At 36.8% G+C, this 19,321-nt stretch overlaps 2 protein-coding genes across 3 annotated transcripts; one reads left to right on the forward strand and one right to left on the reverse strand.

Moving 5' to 3' along the window:
- Positions 1–413: 413 nt before the first annotated feature.
- LOC142446498 (olfactory receptor 4C11-like) lies at positions 414–6,557 on the forward strand. Of its 2 annotated transcripts, XM_075548247.1 has the most exons (2): positions 414–438; positions 5,626–6,557. In XM_075548247.1, exons 1-2 carry the CDS (start codon positions 417–419, stop codon positions 6,555–6,557), a joined length of 954 nt encoding a protein of 317 aa, XP_075404362.1. In that variant the 5' UTR covers positions 414–416. The 2 variants fall into 2 exon arrangements, with proteins under 2 accessions (XP_075404362.1, XP_075404361.1); XM_075548246.1 differs by lacking the exon at positions 414–438 and having other exon boundaries at positions 5,637–6,557.
- Positions 6,558–14,533: 7,976 nt separating this feature from the next.
- On the reverse strand, positions 14,534–15,499 carry LOC142445733 (olfactory receptor 4P4-like). Its single transcript, XM_075547661.1, has one exon. The coding sequence runs from the start codon at positions 15,497–15,499 to the stop codon at positions 14,534–14,536; it is 966 nt and encodes a 321-aa protein (XP_075403776.1).
- Positions 15,500–19,321: the final 3,822 nt, after the last annotated feature.

A 19,321-nucleotide genomic window follows, 5' to 3' on the forward strand; every position in this document is an offset into this window, starting at 1 on the left:
TTTAATGTATATCTCTATATATAACTTTCTTGACTTTTATTAGAGTACTAAAGGAATTTGGAGGTATCAAACCCCATAGTTTCCTCTTTTCTAGAATTTTAGAATAATGAACTAGTCTCTGTTTGACTGAAACAGTGACAGGAGTTTCTGGACCTCGTTTCCTGGCATCATGAGCCCCTGGCAATATTGAGCAGACAGCTATGAACCACAGTGAAATCTCACGATCCATGTGCAGAGTCCGCAGGCATTTTAATACTCCATTACATTCCTTAGGGAAATTCACTGGGATCAGAACAGTCTTGTCTCACACATACTACATCACCCTCTCCAGCCAGTCCACTGAGGATTATTCTCACTTAGAAATAGCCTGGGTGTCCTTGATGGAGATTACCATACTAGGTGGGAGTCGTGTAGTCATGAGTCATATCTTGTTAGTCATACCCTGACTGCCTTGGTTGGAAAGCCATGGAACAATCTTGAAAGCTCTTCTAACATAATGTCTATGTTCGAAACAAGGTCCCTATTCCTGCTTCTATGGTCCCACCTGTAACTGTGGTGTATTGATATGCTACTGTGTTAGATTGGCATAACTTATAAAGAACTTATTATAAATCACATCAGCATATTAGCCCTGGCCAACTCAACTCTATAAATTCCATACTAATCCACAAGTCCTCCTTTAGACTCACTCAACCACATGCAATGATGCAAAAGGCAGGAGTATCACAGGCTGCTGGGTGTAAAGTCACATGGATCCAAGATCGGTGCAAACATGGCAGGACTCCAGCTGCTCTCAGTATCAGCAAGCAGAAAGGTGAAGGCAGAGAGAGCGGGAAGTTTGCTCAGTCCTGCCTGAGAAGGCCACCCCCACCACCCCTCTGCAAGGAGGCATCATCAGTGTGTGATGGATTGTGGTTAACAGTTTGAATATGACCCTACACTTTAATATATCTTCAAGTTGACATAAAATTAACTATTGCATCCACCAGTCATAGATTTTAGACAGTTCTCTTTCTGTTCCATGCTTTGTGTAATTGCTTGATGGAAAATCCTTGGACCCTTTTTTGACCCCATAATATTGGTTATCTGAATGATGTGTATCTTCCTATCTACTTAGCAATATAATAATAACAAATATATTGTGAAAGAATTGATACTCTTAAAATTGTTACACCATCTAATGTTCAAACAAGAGTTCTTTTCTTGATATAAGCATCATTAGGAACGTTGAAGCATCTAGAGAATAATGACGTGGTGCAAAGAACTAGTAATTTCAAGTAGCAAAAAGTGGGAATTTCTCATGTATTTCTTCCAGACTCTGAATGTCACACATCTTGAAATAAACAAAGGATTCTAGCATTTCATAATTAAGCATGTCCAGATGAAGGTTTTACTGGTTGACCACCTCAAAAAACTCCAATGTTATTTGAAGTTCATGCAAGCTAGATGTTTTACTCCATAGGATGAAATAGCTATTCCGATCTCTTACTAATATCCCCAACAAATACACACACTGGATTCTTCCCAGAGAAACCAGAAGCCTCAATTACATCATCTTGAATAATTGATGTCTAGTTATTTGAATGTGTTACAAAGCAATATTTTGATTTTATCATTTTGAAAAAAATAAGAACTACTTTAAAACGTATGTGCCCATTCTATGGGCTAAATTATTTGTCCTGAAAAACACGTATGGCAGTCTAAGGTGCTACTATTTCTCTATGTCCAGACCTAAGATGTAATTCAAGACACATGAAAACAATGAATCCACTGTGCTATTCAGCTTGTACTTCACATTCTTCAAAGGAGAAATATGGTGCTTTCAACTCCCGTGAAACGTCACTGTCTCAGAAACTCACAGGAGCACCTCATCCCATGGTAGTTATTAGTCAGTATCGACCCTATGGCAGAGAGTTAATTAAAAAAAATTATTACTGGAATAAATATATGCATGTATGAACTGATATACTGGTTACAATAATTTTACATACTCATTTATATATTTATGCATTTGAGTAAATTTATACTTCCTAGAACTAACATGCCCCAACTTTATACCAGCAGCAATTACACCAAGACTTTTTTCTTTTCTTTTTTGTTTAATAGAAAACTGATATTAAGAACAAGCATTTTGGCTCTATATCAGAGGTTCTCAACCTGTGGGTTGAACGACCCTGTCTCGGGGGTTGCCTATGACCATATTTCTGATGGTCTTAGGAACCAAGACACTGCTCCTCTATGCATCTCCAGGCTGCTCTGCCCACATGCAGACAAGCCCACATACGGGGTCACCACAACAGGAGGAACTGTATTAAAGGGTCATGGCATTAGGAAGGTTGAGAACCACTGCTCTAGATGATCATCATTTCAATTCTAATAAAATGTTTTTTTAATGACTCAAATGTCTTTAATTTCAATAAAAGGCCACACCCCCTACGTCACATGTAAGAAGAAAAGTAGTAGATAAGTTCTGTATCACATCTGACTTCATACTTTTTAATTGGGAGGAAAGGGACACTTTGGGGAATGATCTTCCCCAGGCTCCTATATTTTGCATCATTCAGGTTAAATACTCCTCCAGGGAAGACAAAAGAGAAGCATTTCATAGTCAAATTCTTGAGCATGATTGGGTTTCAGAGCCTGTGGGATGATGATATGACCAATTTAGTTTGGCTTGTAGTGGGACAGAGGAGAGCCTAAGCTTCTTGGAAGATCAAAAAGACCCTGGCTTCAGAACAATCAGAGGTTTAGAAGCTCTTTTTTTGCTGTTGTTGTTCCTCTTTTGAGTGTGTGGCTTACAAGTGACTGGGGCAAGAAAAGAGAACAGCTGAACAGCTCAGCTCTGCACAGAAGAAGGTACGCTTTCACTGGAAAACAATTCAGTTGTGTTTATAACTTGGCAAAAACTACTTTGTTGAAAGTTATTAAAATCACTCTGATCTAGCCCCATAATTATTAGAGTTTAGTTAAACTGATGAATCGTCTATTCTGTAATATAGTATTGCTATGAATTGGGATCAACTTGAGGATACAGAATAAAACATCCATAATATGTGTGTCTACAGAGAGATATTAATACAAATACTGTGCAATATATAATAAGTGGTATATATATATATATATTTTTTAAAAAGACCACTCATAGCAATCCTAAAGGAGAGGGTAGAACTGCCCCTGTGAGTTTCAAAGAGGACTGGTGTTTTTGAAATATAGACCTTTCGGTTAGCAGCCCAAAGCATGGCCCTTATGCCACAGCACCCCAGTGATCAGATGGAGTAAGTCATATTAACATGCTTATCACTGTGTAGATAGAAACTGAAGATACTTTTTAATTTTCTACCTATATCAGAAGGTTTTAGGGCTCACGTATAAGACAACAGAAATAGATAAGTTAGCTCATCTCCTATAATAAGGTTTCTAAATATCTTTCTTTTTAAATTCAAACCATGCTTCGGCCATGTCTTCTAATATCACCAACCATCAGGTCTCTAAAAGTAGCTGTTTGTCATCATCACTGACACCCAAAATTCTGTTTCTCTCCACAGAACCTGAAAATATTAGGACTTTCTCAAAACCCGTTCAATCAATAAATTATTACATAAATGATTAAATGTGTAGTCTAGGCTTTCCTCGCTTTAATGGAAATATTATCATTATAAGTATATTCTCATGTTCTCTGATATTTTATTTTACAATATATTTTAATGGCCTATGCACTTATATCTGCTTTATGACCAGTTCCATAAAAGTACTACTCCTAATTTACTCGATGACTTTGTGGTGGACATTTATTTCTTATATTTTGCTATCATAGAAAGGGGTTCAATGATCATCTTTCTGCTTGTAATTGAATGTGCACAAACTGTAATCTATGGCTCCATATTTGATATGGAGTATGATGAACATGACAGCCTGAGGGATTAACTCACTTACACTCATAAAAACAATATGATATGGTTGGGACTCCATGCCTTTGCAAGCACTGTGTGTTAATTTAATTGATATTCGAAAAAATTTTACTTGTATTTGAAAACAAAGTTTAGCTGGGATTCTGATTTTATGTCTTCAATTATGATGGGATCAAATACCTTTTCAGATTTTTGATTCTTTAGATAGAATAATATCCCCTCAAAATTGATTATTTTTGCCCATTTTTCTTCTTCATGGACTTGAAAAAAGGTTGGGGAAGTCTCTTTAAAATAAATTATGCCTGCAAATGTGTTGCAAATGAAATTTACCTGTTTGACACTAATTTTACTTTTGATTATGTAACCATGGCGGTAGTAAGTGTGGAAATGTGAACAAAAGGAGTTGTAGAGTTTCTGGAAGTTATGATTGGTGTTAGGCTATGCTGAGCTGGCTGTACTTCATAGCACACCTGTAGATAACATGGACGAGTGGAACGGTGCCCATTCCTACACCCTCTGAACATTCGTCGCTATCTTCAGTCCACTGTTGCAGCCACTGTGTCAGCCCACCGCATTGAGCATCTTCCTCATTGTCCCTGTCCCTCTACTTTGCCAAGCATTTTGTTCATCTACAGAATTAGTCCCTCCTACTAACATGTCCAGAGTAAGACAAAGTCTCATCTTTCTTGCTTCTAAAGAGAATTTTATTTGTACTTATTCCAAAGAATCTTTATTGTTCTTTTGGCCATCCATGAGAGGTTCCGATTTCTTCACTAACATCATAATTAAATGTATCAAGTATTCGTAGTTCTACTTTATTCATTGTCCTGTCCCACATTTAATATGAGGCATATTAACATATGCCATACCCTGGATCAGACATATAAGTAGATATACATGAATAGCAGTAGTTACCCTTTGGCTTTTACTTCTTTCACTTAAAGTGAAGGTTTAGGAAAATCATGAACACGTCCAACAAAAACCACCTTCAAAATATTTCCACTGCGACTTGGCACTTCTTGAGCTTGTTTCTAGGTCCGTACTGAGTAAGCTGTGAACATGCAACCCGTTCTGATATGTGCTGAATGCTCTCCATCCCCTCTTCCTTAACTACAGCTTAAGGCCTATTCTGTATCTTAAGAAACTATGTTCAAAGAGCCAGAGGAGCATCATGAATAAAGAGAATATAACTTTTAGTAATGTCGTATGATAAAACTTTATAACGGGACTACCAATTTAACCATGATGAAAGTATAACTTTGAAGTAAGACACACACATTTTATCTCTCTCTCTCTAAATATAGACATATAGATATATAGATAGATACATATTTGTGTATGTATATATGTGTATATATATTTTGAATTTTTTTCAACAGGCTACTTTTGAAAATGCTTGCTGAAAGCTGAAGGTCAATATTTAGCTCAGTTAATTATCCACTTATAGCAAATCATTTACATGTATGTTAATTATTTGCAATGAACACTTATTTTTTCATGATTTTCCTATCAGACCCTTACAAGCAACAGATTAAATATGTAAGTGTTTTGTATTTTACTTTGCTCATAAAAACCAGTAAACAGAGATGCAATTACTCACAGGTAAGTACAACTTCCATGATCACCCAGAGGCATTTGAACTCCAAATGCAGTACTCATTTTACAATCTACCTAATTTCTCCTTCCAGATAAATTCTAACATCTACTTTCCCCATGTCTACTGAAACAATGCATCAAAATAAGAGTGTTACTGAGTTCATAATGTTAGGATTGACACAGGATCCCGTGAAGCAGAAAATGGTGTTCATAATCTTCTTAGTTTTCTACTCTGGAACTGTGGTGGGAAATTTGCTCATTATTGTGACCATCAAGTTCAGTCGATCTCTAGGGAGTCCCATGTATTTCTTTCTATTTTATTTATCCTTGTCTGATATCTGCTTTTCAACTACCACTGCCCCGAGACTACTCGCAGATGCTCTCTCTGCAAAGAAAGTCATATCCTACAATGAATGCATGACACAAGTGTTTGCCCTGCATTTATTTGGTGCCATGGAGATCTTTGTCCTTATCCTCATGGCCGTTGATCGCTATGTGGCCATCTGTAAGCCTCTGCGTTACCCGGTCATCATGAGAAGACAGGTCTGCATCATCTTGATTATTCTTGCCTGGATAGGATCTTTTATACATTCTATTACTCAGATTTCTCTGGCCTTGAAACTGCCCTTCTGTGGACCCAATTTGATTGATCATTATTGCTGTGACCTCCAGCCCTTGTTGGAACTTGCCTGTATGGACACTTATGTGATCAACCTCCAATTTGTGGCCAACAGTGGGGCTCTTTGTTCGACTACTTTCTTTCTGCTGATGATCTCATACTTTGTCATCTTGCATTCACTGCGAAATCATAATGCAAAAGCAAGGAAAAAAGCCCTTTCTACCTGCACCTCTCACATCACTGTGGTCATCTTATTCTTTGGTCCTGGTATATTCATATACTCACGTCCTCCAACCACTTTTCCTGTGGACAAGTTGGTGGCAGTGTTTTATACCATCGGCACACCTTTTCTCAACCCCCTCATCTACACCTTACGGAACGCGGAAGTAAAGAATACCGTGAGGAAGCTGTGGAGCGTCAACATTATCTCATAAAGCAAATGATGACATGAGGATATGATGACATGTTCTATAATAGAATTCTATGTGGACAGACATCAAATTAATTGTGTATATTATTGTATAATAGTCAATCAGATGTAGAAGGTCATTGTTTTTATAGTTAACAATATGATGTAAATGTATAGCATTTTCTGATACAGTTAGACACAAAGCCAGAATAAATAAGATCAATGTGGACCAATGCTACATCAACTTGAGTCAAGCTTTTCCCGAAAGCTCAATTCTTCCATTGCAGCATATGAATAATGCATAGTAATTCATTCTTTTGATAAGCAAGAATGTTTCAAGTCACAACCTTGCAAACTAGGGAGAATCCACAAACGCAGTGCATCCAAATCTATATAATTTTTTTCACTGGCTTATGCTTTAATATTTCCATGTTTTGAATCAGAGCCTTTTTTAATTTGTTGTATTTTTGCATAGTTATATTCTAAACTACATATGTCTCATCTTACCTTTCAATATGGAAATAAAGAAAAGATGTTGAATGTAAATGCATCATCCTAAATTAGCTCCGACTAAATGATGAGTAAGAATATGTTTAAGTTCTGCAAAACATAACATGTATTTAGTCTTAGGCATCATCTGTCACATCCATATTTGTGCAGGAAAAGTCGTTGTGAAGAGCACAATGGAAACCTTTGGGACAAGAGTTAATAGGTCACTGAACCATCTCTGAGGGACCAAATTAAGAACAGCAACTAGAAAGTTTAGAAATGAAGTTTAGGGCCCAGTGTGCTTGTGAGAATGGTAGAAAACATTTAGGAAAAGAGAGTGTAAATGATTGCATAATTTATTGAATACAATCAGTGTAATTTAATTATTTATGTGAAATTTTTGAATCAGTATGTAGTGTGTGTATATGCCCAACCATCACAAAATATTAAATGAATTAATATGTCTTTGATGCCCAATGAATCATTTTCCCTGATGTATTATTAAACATATTTTTACCACGTGTCACTATTATTCTGTCCATAATAATGGTCTAGTACGTTTAAGATGTTTTACAGGAGCAGGAGCCTCATATTTTCCCCAGGATTGACTGGTGGTTACAAACTACTGGCCTTCTTTGCAGTTAGCAGCCGCTCAAGGTCAATCCCTATGCCACCAGGGCTTCAGATCCAAGCATGTGTGCTTTTTAAAATTCTATTTCTATGTGCTTGAATAAAAGGAGGAAGTCTGAAGTCCAAGGACTTGGCTGCTATCTGGTAAAACCCCCAGTCTTTGAAAACAGTTGTTTCCAAAGGTCCTTTTGGCACATGAAGTATATATAGCTTATGACACATTTATAATGAAATTATGAGAATACAAAAAAAAATAAGACTGTGTGTAATTTTAGATAAAAATGTGTCTAAGTTACTTTTAGTACAATCAAATATATCTAGTAAAATATATTATGTTTGGTTAGAGAATAATGTCTATTTACATTAGTTATTCCTTTGAACTAGCTGGGGTATATCATGATCATACAATAGGAAAATCTCAGATCTTAAAGAAAATACACAGAAAGCCCAAGAATAGAGAAAAATGGAAACAATGCCATTGAGCTGATGCGGACTCACAGTGCGGTTGTCCTGATTTTCTGTGGAGTTGAGTCCAAAGCACAGAAGAGAAACCTAATCACCTGAAAGGGTACAGGACACAATGATATTTTTAAAAAACTTTTGGAGACCATAAAAATTTGTAAAACAACAGAGATCCCATTGGATTTATAACCTTAATCTTTCTTTAAAACCTTTTATAAGGTTGATTTTTAATAACATTGTTACATTTCCACCACTGTCAACTCAAATCCAAACAATGACCACTTGGTCAGAGAGAGTGGACCTGTCTTATAGTATTTTTCAGCCTGTAAATCTTTATAGAGATAGAATGCCAAACCTTTCTCCCACCTAACAGTGTGTGCATTCAAACTGCTGGCCTTCTTGGTTAACAATCAAGCAAACCAACCATTGGGCCACCAGCACTCCTATTTTTGGATTAAGGGTCTTATGTTCACGTCATCATATCTTTTGGGTGAGGTTAAATTTCCAATTTAAATATGGCTCATCTGTCCAGGTCTTTGTGACTTCACCAAGTGATTGGGAGGGACCATGACAAGGGGTATGTGAAGCACTAGTAGAGGTGATTTATTGACTTTGCCATTACTTTGGGTCTAAGACAGTCATCTCAAAGCAGGAACCAACAAACCCAAGATCATTAAGAAAGCATAGCCAAGAACCAGCAAGATTACTGCGGAAGTGGAGGAGGCAGCAATGCCACCAGAGATCTTGCCACACGGAAACCATGAGACAAAGCAAAAGATCTGCACTAGCTATGAGGCAGAGCTCAGAAATGTCAAGCTCATAATGCAGGGTGACAGGTTTCCTGACCCACAGGACCAGGCAACACTCAAGAGCCTCTCTGGCTGAGAGGCTGAAGACCGGAGGGAGTTGGAGCTGTCAGTTGAGAAGAGATACCACTGCGGACAAAAGACTTTTTCCTTAAAGTTTTCTCATCCTAACTTGTAGTAACTTGTTAACTTTCTTAATGAATCTTCACAGTGGTGAGTATTGTCTATGATGTCTGTGTGGGAGGTGTAACACATGATTGAACCCAGGATACACAGAGTTGTAGGAGGAACATTTCCTTTGAGAGTAGGTGAAGAAGGATACAGGTTGGAGGAAAACTTTACCTAGGCCTTGTGTCAGAATTGACTTGAGGGAAATGAGTTTGTTTGTTTGTTCTTTGTGGCAGTGGGGAAACAGAGGAAGTCATCTCTGGCTCTCGCCTGAGTCTTTCACTCATAAAACCACTGCCATAAAGCCTACTCTGAAGAAGAAGAAAAAAAAGCACATATCACTGAACTTCATATTACTTACATGATCACATCTGATAATGATGATTCTTAAAAGTAGCATAATCTAGATTCTCTGTCAAATTATATTTGATAATCAAGAAATAACTGTTTTCTTACCCTTTTTCTGTTTTTGCTACTAAATTATTTCAAAGATAAATTGTTACTATTTTCTTAATTTTTCTCATTAAATATTATACCCAGTGTATGGGACCAATTAATATGACTATATAAAATACAGTTTACACATTATTTAATAAGTTAATATGTACACACATGTATATATACATATATAAACATGCATACAGAAGCATTAAAGGACAGTGATTAGTGAAGTGTAATATTTATTTAATCAGTTGAAGAAGCTAATACATTGGCAGATGGGAGAGTTGGACCATCATTAGAACAGAGTTCCAGGCCAATCTGGACATTGTGGACCATATAGTTAATGGTGAATTTTAAATTTAGTAATTCTGTAACTGAATTACTTAAGAAAACTTCCATGAAACAGTCTTTCTGTACAATGAAGAAATGGTAGTAATGCAGGGCTACTGATATAAAAATTAATCAAATTTCATGATATAAAATAATACTGATGCATGAATTCACTATATATTGTTTCCTTGAAAAGCACAGTTGCTTTTCAAATGCATTTCAATCTTCAATTTCCCCCAATGTCCTATATGACCTACTCCCCAAAAAACCAAACTCACTGACATCAAGTCAGTGCTGACTCAACACAATTCTTCTGCTTTTCTGAGGCGACCTGTTTACAGGAGCAGAAAGCAGCCTTTCTCTCACCATCGTCTTCATGAGAAACTTTAAATGCCGACAAACACAACGTCAATGTAAGAATCAAAGAACTAAATAAAGACAAATTAGAAAGAACTGTCTTTGCGTCTCTCGCTGCCTTGGTGAGGGGTCAAGTGCTGGCTGCTAACTGCAAGGTCGGCACGAGCCTCTCCGCCAGAGGGAAAGGAGGCTTTCTACTCCTGGAAAGTGTGTCAATCCCGGGAATCCACAGGGCACTTCTCCCAGGCCGTCTAGAGTTCTATTAGAGAGGACCGGAGAAAACATTCAATGTCATGTGTGTGGTGTGCTGCACAGAATTTTAAAATTCAACAAATATGTGTTGAGTACCTAAATCATGAAAATGTTGTTGCTAACTGAGAATTGATTAATCTATAGGTAGATCATAATATTATATGACATCGTTCACTGATCCATACGCTTAAACTGTGACCTGACCATGTCAGTAAGTTACCCAGGCTGCTTAAGAATAGAAACAGTCATCTTCTCTATTGTGCTGCATGACTTTAGTGAATATTCAAGACACGGTGGTTATGTGCCACTGAGTCTGATCTGATGCATAGCTAAGCTGTGCACAAGAGAACAAACACTTTTCATTGCAATTACCTAGAACTATGTGTGGTAACTTCCCAAATAAAGCTCCCACACTACACTCTCTAGTGATACTCCTGGCTTCCCAGCTCCCTTTCCTGGGCTAAAATGATTTTCTTTTATTTTGGTGTTTCTACAAGAGGGTTTCAGAAGCATGTAGGCACTTCTCTTGTGATAATTATAAAACCCTACCCCCTTGGTCACTGGATGAGATCAAAACACTCACCGAAACTCAAGCGCAGGGAAGCCCGAGTTTGAAGTGCAGAAAGCACGTGAGACCTCGCTCTGTTTCCTTTCCTAGCACTCCCTCCTAGAGGGTTTAGTGACAACTCCAAGCTGGCAGAGTGGTTTCCCTTCACAATGACAGAGAGGAACGTGAAATGGAAACATTCTCATTTCACAAAAAGGGAAACCAATGTCGACGGACTGAAGTGATTTGTCCAAGTTCTGATAGCACTATGCCGTTCAAAGTCCCTCGGGATGTGGGGTCACTATCGGTTGAAACCCCACTTGGTGTTATCTAAGACAACAGTAACAATAGCACCCTGATCTAAGCGTTGGGTGCGTTTTGTTTTGTTTCTCTTTCTATTACGTCACACCATATCCTGACTCTGCGGAACGTGGGGACAATTTGGTGTCAGAGGCCATCGATTCCAGTCAGACACAGAGCAGCCCTAAGAACCACAGAGCAAAACCCTGCCCAGGCCCGTGCCATCCTCACAGTTGCTCTGCTGGAGCCAATTGTTGCGGCCACTGTATCAAGCCCCCGGGTCTAAGCTCTTCCTCTTTTGTACTGACCTTCTAGTTTTCCAAGAATTGTGTCCTTTTTCCAGGACCTGGTTTCTCCTGATTCCGTGTCCAATGGTATTAACACTCCACGTTAATGCAGGCTCACCCTCCTTACCTCTAAGGAGCATTCTGTTTGGACTTTGTCCAAACCAGATTTGTCTATTCATCTGGCAGTCTATGAAACTTTCAATAGGCTTTGCCGACAACATAATTCAAAAGCATCAATTTTAAGATAACCTTGGGAAGCATGAAAACATACAAGTTCCATATGGATGTGACCATCCAACTGGCCCTACTTGAACTCCCCGGTGACGGCAGTGTCCAGGCATGTCGAGAGTCAAAAGACAAATTGTAGACTTATGTCTTTGAATCTGTGTGAAAGTGAAGGTCGACTTCTCCGGATATAGAAATGCTACTGTGCCCTCAAACACAGACCACCCAGGTGCCATTGCGTTGATTCCAATTGATGGTGACCCCACGCGTGTCAGAGTCTAACTGTGCTCAACGGATATTTTAGTTGTATTTAATTCTGCTTATCCTGTTGCTACTGCTGTTTTATATGCACACACAAACACACCAACATAAGCTTTCACGTGTATAATTCCATGACATGGAATATAGTTTTGAATTGTGGAATTATTTTCACCCACCTCTTCTGATTTGATCCTTCCTCATTGACCTAAACCTACATTGCCCGAACATTCCAGCCAGTTGTTCAAATAGTTATCACCTATTTGATCTCACAAATTTTTAAAGAGCCCAAAGCCCAAGGAAGGCATAGTTTTACTGGCTGAGGGTTTTAATAGCTGATATTTCAAAAATAGATTCAGAGATCTTCCTACGAAGACACATAGATGCAAATTATCTCTGATTTTAAGGTTAGCATCTGACCCTGTTCATGGTCTGAACCAAGAAAAGCCCCAAACAGGGACATCATTTCAAATCAATGAGGATGCATGGTTACAAGCAAAGAGATAAAGAAACCTTTTAAAATGGCAAGAGCGATGAACCCCTTAGCGTGCTGGGTGACTTAGGGGATTTGCTTGATCTCGCTGGATGTCGAGAACTCGTCCGCAGTGGTGAGTGGACTGGTGTGTGATGGGACAATTGTCAGAATGTACTTCCCTAGACTGTGGGTCTCAAAGAGTAGTCAGTACCCATTTCCATTATGATGATACATTTCCCTACAATAATGTTATTGGTCTTTTTTATCCTTTTCAGACCAATTGCCTTCTGGGAACTCTACTTATTAGACTAATTCTATGGAAAAACTAAACAATGTCACTGTGTTCATTTTCTGGGGACTTTCTCAGAATCCAGTGATAGAAGAAGTTTGTTTTGCAGTGTTTTCTTTCTTCTCTGCAATTATTCTTCTGGGAAACCTTCTCATCATGCTGACAGTACATGCGGGCAACCTTTTCACGTCTCCAATGTATTTCTTTGTCCACCATTTGTCTTTTGTCGACAGCTGTTATTCCTCAGTAACAGCTCCCAAGATGATTGCTGACCTATTAGCCATGAGTTGCAACTCTTTGGGGTACATTTCTTCTGGAGCAGATGTAGGTAGCATGGTGCTTCTGATGCCCTGGATTCACATCAGTAGCCTCCAGAACAGTGAAACAATACGTTTTCTGTTCTTCAAAGCCACCTGATTTGTCAGAATTTGTTAGAGCAGCCCTCAGAAACCAAGACACTAATTTAAGGCCAAAGTCCAAGGCACTGGAAATGATCACAGACTATGAATGCCCTGTCTTCAAAGGACTTGTTACCAAAGGAGTAAGGAAGATCTACACATAATCGGTCTATTGCCTACAATCCAACTGAGCTTTTAATTTTTCAAAGTTTCCATCATTCCCTGTCAAATGCCTCCCAAATCTTGAGTTAGGCATCTCCTTCTTAACTTACAATTTCTCCCATAACATCCCACATATTTGCCTGCTGTTTTCTAACAGATTGATGTTTTCTAGCTCTAGTTGTTTACTCAAAAATTTCATCTACTCAATGGCATCTCTTTTCCCTACACATAAAGTATTTATATATAAATTCTTTTACTGATCTCTTCAGAAAAACCTTATGTTTATAACTTAGGTTCAGATGAAGCTTTATATGTCACAACATTTACAGTCCCAGAAACCCACAGGAGCGAATTTCCTCTGTCCTATTGGTTCAGTATGATTCAGAATTGACTTGATGGCAGTGAGTTTGTTTATTTTTTTTGTTTTTAGTTAAGTGTTAGGCATGTATCTTGGCATGTTTACTTTTTGTATTTGTATGTCCAATTGTTCTAAGACACAATGGGGAAAAGGCTAAGCTTTTATCTGTTATATTTACATTTTTGTCATAAATATAGATGGACTGTATAATTTCTTTGTGGGTTTTCTATTAATTTATTGATAATTAAAACTCCATATAAGGTATTAAACTGGGTGATCTGTGTTCTGAAATATATGCTTTACTTTTTGGGTGGCTGTTCATTTGTCTTTTCATATAACTCAAAGAACCATCTTGCTGATGATATCTTAGTAAACGCTTGTTGAGATCTTGATTACTTTATGTTGAACATGATTAAAATATTGAAATGGATGCTCTGTAATTTGTAGGTCTGAGAAATTCTTAAAAGCAGACAAACTAATTTGAAAAAGTGTTTTCTTTATAAATATCTTCTCAGTATAACACCATATTAATGGGAATAGCCCAAAAGTCATTCAATGCAATTCATTCTCGCTACACCACGTTAATGCCCCCCCAGTCAAATGTTTCATACTCATAGATTAGTATTCATACTCACATAGATTAGTATTTAATTAATGCTCTCCTAACTTATTAATTTCATTTCTATTAGATAATCCTATCATGTTGAAATAGAAAGATAAAGTTTGACATCGTTTCTAACATTTGCATTTTATAATTAGACATTATCTTAAGGAATTTGTCTATTATTCTTCTGGAAATTAATTACATGTTTCTTTTGAAAATAACCTTGACACCAAACTTTTCTCATGGCATTTTTCATCTCTGTATTTCTCAGAGTATAGATTAAAGGATTGAACATAGGAGCGATGATAGTGTAAAACAGAGCAAATATTTTATCCTCAGGGAATGTGGTAGGAGGTCTAAGGTAGATAAATATTGTTGGAGCAAAAAATAAGAGTACCACCGTGACATGAGAGCCACAGGTAGACAGGGCCTTGCGCCTGCCCTCTGCTGAGTGATTCCTTAAGGTGAATAATATAATCACGTAAGAACCAACTAGGACAACAAACGTTACTAAGGCCACCATCCCTGAATTGGCAACCACCAGAACCCCTATGATATAGGTATCAGTACAGGCAACTTTTAACAAAGGGAAGACGTCACAAAAATAATGATCAATTTCATTAGGACCACAAAAGGGTAATGAGATTGTCATGAACAATTGTGGAAAGGCATGGGCAGCCCCACCGGCCCAGGCAACTAAGACAATAAGATGGCACCTTGTTCTGTTCATGATGATCATGTAGTGGAGAGGTTTGCAGATGGCAACATAGCGATCAAAGGCCATGGCAGTAAGAATGAAGATCTCAATGCCGCCAAAGAAGTGCATGGTAAAGACCTGCAACATGCAATTTCCATAAGAGATGGATTTTTTCTCTAATGGTAGGTCACCAATCAATTTGGGTGTGACACTTGAAGTATAGCAGATGTCCATAGAAGACAAGTGGCTAAGGAAATAGTACATTGGTTGGTGGAAAAGGGAACTGCATCGAATGGAAAGAAGTATCAATAAGTTTCCTACCAAGAGGGATATATAACAAAATGAAAATAGCATACAAAAAAACAGCTGTATCTTTGAGTCATAAGAAAATCCCAAAAGAATGAATTCTGAGATGTTTCTTTGGCTTTCCATATTTGTTTTCATTTGGTTTAAATTGTAAACAAGTGAGTTGTGTACCTGAAAATAAAGAAAACATGAGCATGGACTAAGATTTATCAGTTTAGCAATAAATAGATAAAATATAAATAGCATGCAATAATATTAGTATACATTATTTTGAATATATACAGTTAAGCTGTTAACTTAATCTTGTTAAAAAATAAAGTAGGAAAGAATATTATAATATGAATAAGTATTTTATGCAATATAGTATTAAGTTTCAATATTATTTTAATGTATTTCATTATAAAAACCGTTTTTAGTTACATGATATTTATAAAAATAATTAATACCTTTAAAACTATATTTGACTTATTTTTAAATGCATTTGTACCTTATCTTTAAGATCTCTTTCCTTTCTTAATGTTTGAGCTTGTCTACCTATCCTAAATAATCTAAGAACCTTTGCTCAAGAAATATCATGTACTCTTCAAATTAAGTATGTTAAATGTGTAGTCTTTGCACATTACACGTGAACTATAAGATGTCTAATGTCTAGTCTTGCTTGTCATGTGAGCAATTATGACTGATGAATGTTTGGTTACACGTAAAAGTATCCATTGACAAAGAATTTCAATTCGTGATTTGTATCCAGAAAGATAAATAGCAAATTGATTTATTTCTACTATATAGTTCACAGATTAAAAAATACTTTCAGCATACTGCCAATCAAGTCGGGAGGTCGAGGGAAAGATAAAAGAGTTGAATTACTCAAATATGTCTGAATTTTGCCTATTTTAGTGCTTCTGCTACAATCTAATGATATTATGTACACCCTACACACGAAATGCCAACACAAAGTGATCCAAATAAAACAAAGACAAACTTGATCTTCTGTTATGCTTTTTGTTACATAAATAATATATGAAAATCTCATGAATCTCATATAGCTTTTGATACATCTAAAGAGATTTACACTGGGGAAAATAGAATGCAGAATGGAAACAATGCATTTCTAATGGCTATTTTATTCAGTCATGAGAAATCATAACATATCCAATGGAACTACAAAAATCATAGAATTCCTTGTGTTTTAGGAACTGATTTAATAGTCAATTGACTCTCCATGTGGTACAATGTTGAGTTTTTGTAGGGAGGTTATTTAGAATGCAACACATCCTCTGAAGAATGTATCTCTAATAGCTTCTACCTATAGCATTTAAAGAGTTTATGGCAAACAGCTAACAATTGGGACATTGCTAAGAAAAGGAGCAATCCTGTAGGAATATGAATTCTATTTTTAATTGATATTCAAAATTTCCTTTCATACAGGAGAAAATCTCAGATTTCTGCTCTTCTTTATTCAGTTTAAGCCGTCTGTACCTTCATATTTATCTATCTATAGATAATAGACAGACATATATATACATATATTTTTTGTTTTCATTGAATTTCTCTTTTTATTTTCTAGTGAAAACTTAGATTGGAGTTAACATTTAGGATCATAACTTTGAAAAATAATTGTATTGCACATAATCCACAAATAATATATATAAATATTTGAACAAACTAAGAATATTTATCAGGCTCAAAATGTTCATGCCTTAAAAGTAATTAAACAAATTTAATATTTTAGCAATAAGTAACTTATTTTTAGTCATAGAACTAATGTTGATTTTTATATGTAAGATGACATATTTAATTTTCTAATATGCATATTTATTGGAAATAATTAAAGATTATTATTATACAAGTAAGCTGATTAATAATTTAACACTAGAAATTACTGAATTAACTCAAACCCTGTTTGTTGTTTTCAAGAAAAGCTAGATGATCAAGAAACTCTAAGTAATTTCTTCAGATTAAAAAATAAGATTCTGTGGATCATCAAACTCCAAATCAAACTCATTTCCATGTGTAGGACTCATAGCAACCCTATAGTACAGTATAGAATTGGCCTGGTGGGCTTCCAAGACTGGACATCTTTACAGGAGTAGGAGCAGTGGTGGTTTGATTGCAGACCTTAAGCAGCCCAGGGCATAACCCATTCCCCTACTCAGGTTCCTGAACTAGAAGCCTGCTGTCCCATTTCTCACTTTGCATGGTGCTGCATCCATGATTAAGAGCAGAGTATGAAGGAGTGAGGGACATTATTGTCATGTAATATGTATGCTAAAGTGTTCTATATTCACCCAAATAGATGGTCAAATTTCTGATTTTAAGTCTTTTTGAAATAATTTTCTTAGTTTCACCAAAATGAAAATTCAGTAGGTCATGATACTTTCATGTTTTCCACAAAATATGTAACGTAACATATCCCTTAAAATACTCTTCCCTGTGAGGCATGATTAATGATCAGTACTGTTATCAAAGGTAAGTGGAACTATGAATACAGTCAGATGAGAAATAATTATAAAATTGCATAAAACTGCATGTGTGTTGCATAAAATTACGGAATATTTCTTATTGTGTGAAGGGAAAGAAACCCTTAGGAGAAGAATGAAATCAAAATTGATGAAAGGAAAGAAATATTGTGCAGCTACTTTGTAAGAGAAAAAAGACACGTGCGCACAGAGACAGGTAGAAGCATGGAGAGGAGTCAATAAATTGACCCCTTCTGAATCTTGGGGGAGATAGAAGAGGCTGTCTCCTCCTGTAAAGATGCGCATGCTCAGAAACCCCCTGACTAAGAATCAATCATAGTTTACTGCCATTCAAATTGGCAGCCCTTTAATGAAAACGCGTTTGGAAATCTGTGTGTAATAGCAGGATGACTATTCTAGAGTATCTCTTCACTATAGACACTAACGTGAGCTTTGTGGAGATGTTTTATCATTGCCTTGAAAGAACCATATAGTCAAGTGATCAGTTCTGGGACAGTTTAGAACAAATAATGTGTATCCTTTTCCGTAGGTTCCCAGTTTAAGGCGAACAGATGTTGTTATAATTCAAGTACAGCTTTTTCCACAAGTTCAAATTTTTTTTCATACAAGATTGAGAATGTCTCATTCTAAAATCATACTAAAATGTATACAGCTGATGCTAGTCTATTTTGTGGTGAAATGACCACTGAAATTTGGGGACATCATTATTAGAGCTACTCAGGCATAAATACGATTATTCCATTAGAATTATCATAGAAGAATGAATACCAGACTGACTCTCAGGACAGTTAGCTTACAGATGACGATTTAATTAACTTCAGCAACTGTTCTCAGCAGGAATTCTGTTTGTGTACACTTAGGCTAAAGTGTATATATATATATATATAATCATAGAATGCAAGGAATGGACAGCTTTAAGAAAGAAATAGATGAAACATAGACAAATAGCAAATCCTCCACATAAATGCAGTTGATGGGTTTTCCCCAAACCAAACAACATTCACTTATCATTAAAGACCCATTTAGGAAGCCTTAAGCCTCAGGACAAAGTGCTTCCTTAAATACTCACTGCGCTAACTCTTCTGCAGCAGCTGATTCTGAAATAAAAGGCAAGGAATTATGAACAAACAGTTCAGAAACAACTAGACTACTTTTATTATACAAAATATATAACATCTCAAAACCCTTAGGACTTCCTGCAGGTTTGCAAGGGTTGTGGATGTTACACATCTGCTAAATCATCAGGGATGCACAGAAACCCATAATTTTTGCATAGAGTGGATTTCAACTCCCAGTGACCAGAAAGGACAGAGCAGAACTGCCCAGTGGAGTTTCCCAGGCTGTTCTCTTTTCAGGAGACACACACCGTGCTTTCCCAGCCACTAGCTGGTGGGTGTGAGCTGCCAACCTTGTGATTTCCAGCTGAGTGCTTTAGCTGCTGTGACACTAGTACTTTTAAGCAAAACAAAGT

The sequence above is a fragment of the Tenrec ecaudatus genome, chromosome 4 (assembly GCF_050624435.1).
Source record: "Tenrec ecaudatus isolate mTenEca1 chromosome 4, mTenEca1.hap1, whole genome shotgun sequence".
Classification (NCBI taxonomy): Eukaryota; Metazoa; Chordata; class Mammalia; order Afrosoricida; family Tenrecidae; genus Tenrec; species Tenrec ecaudatus.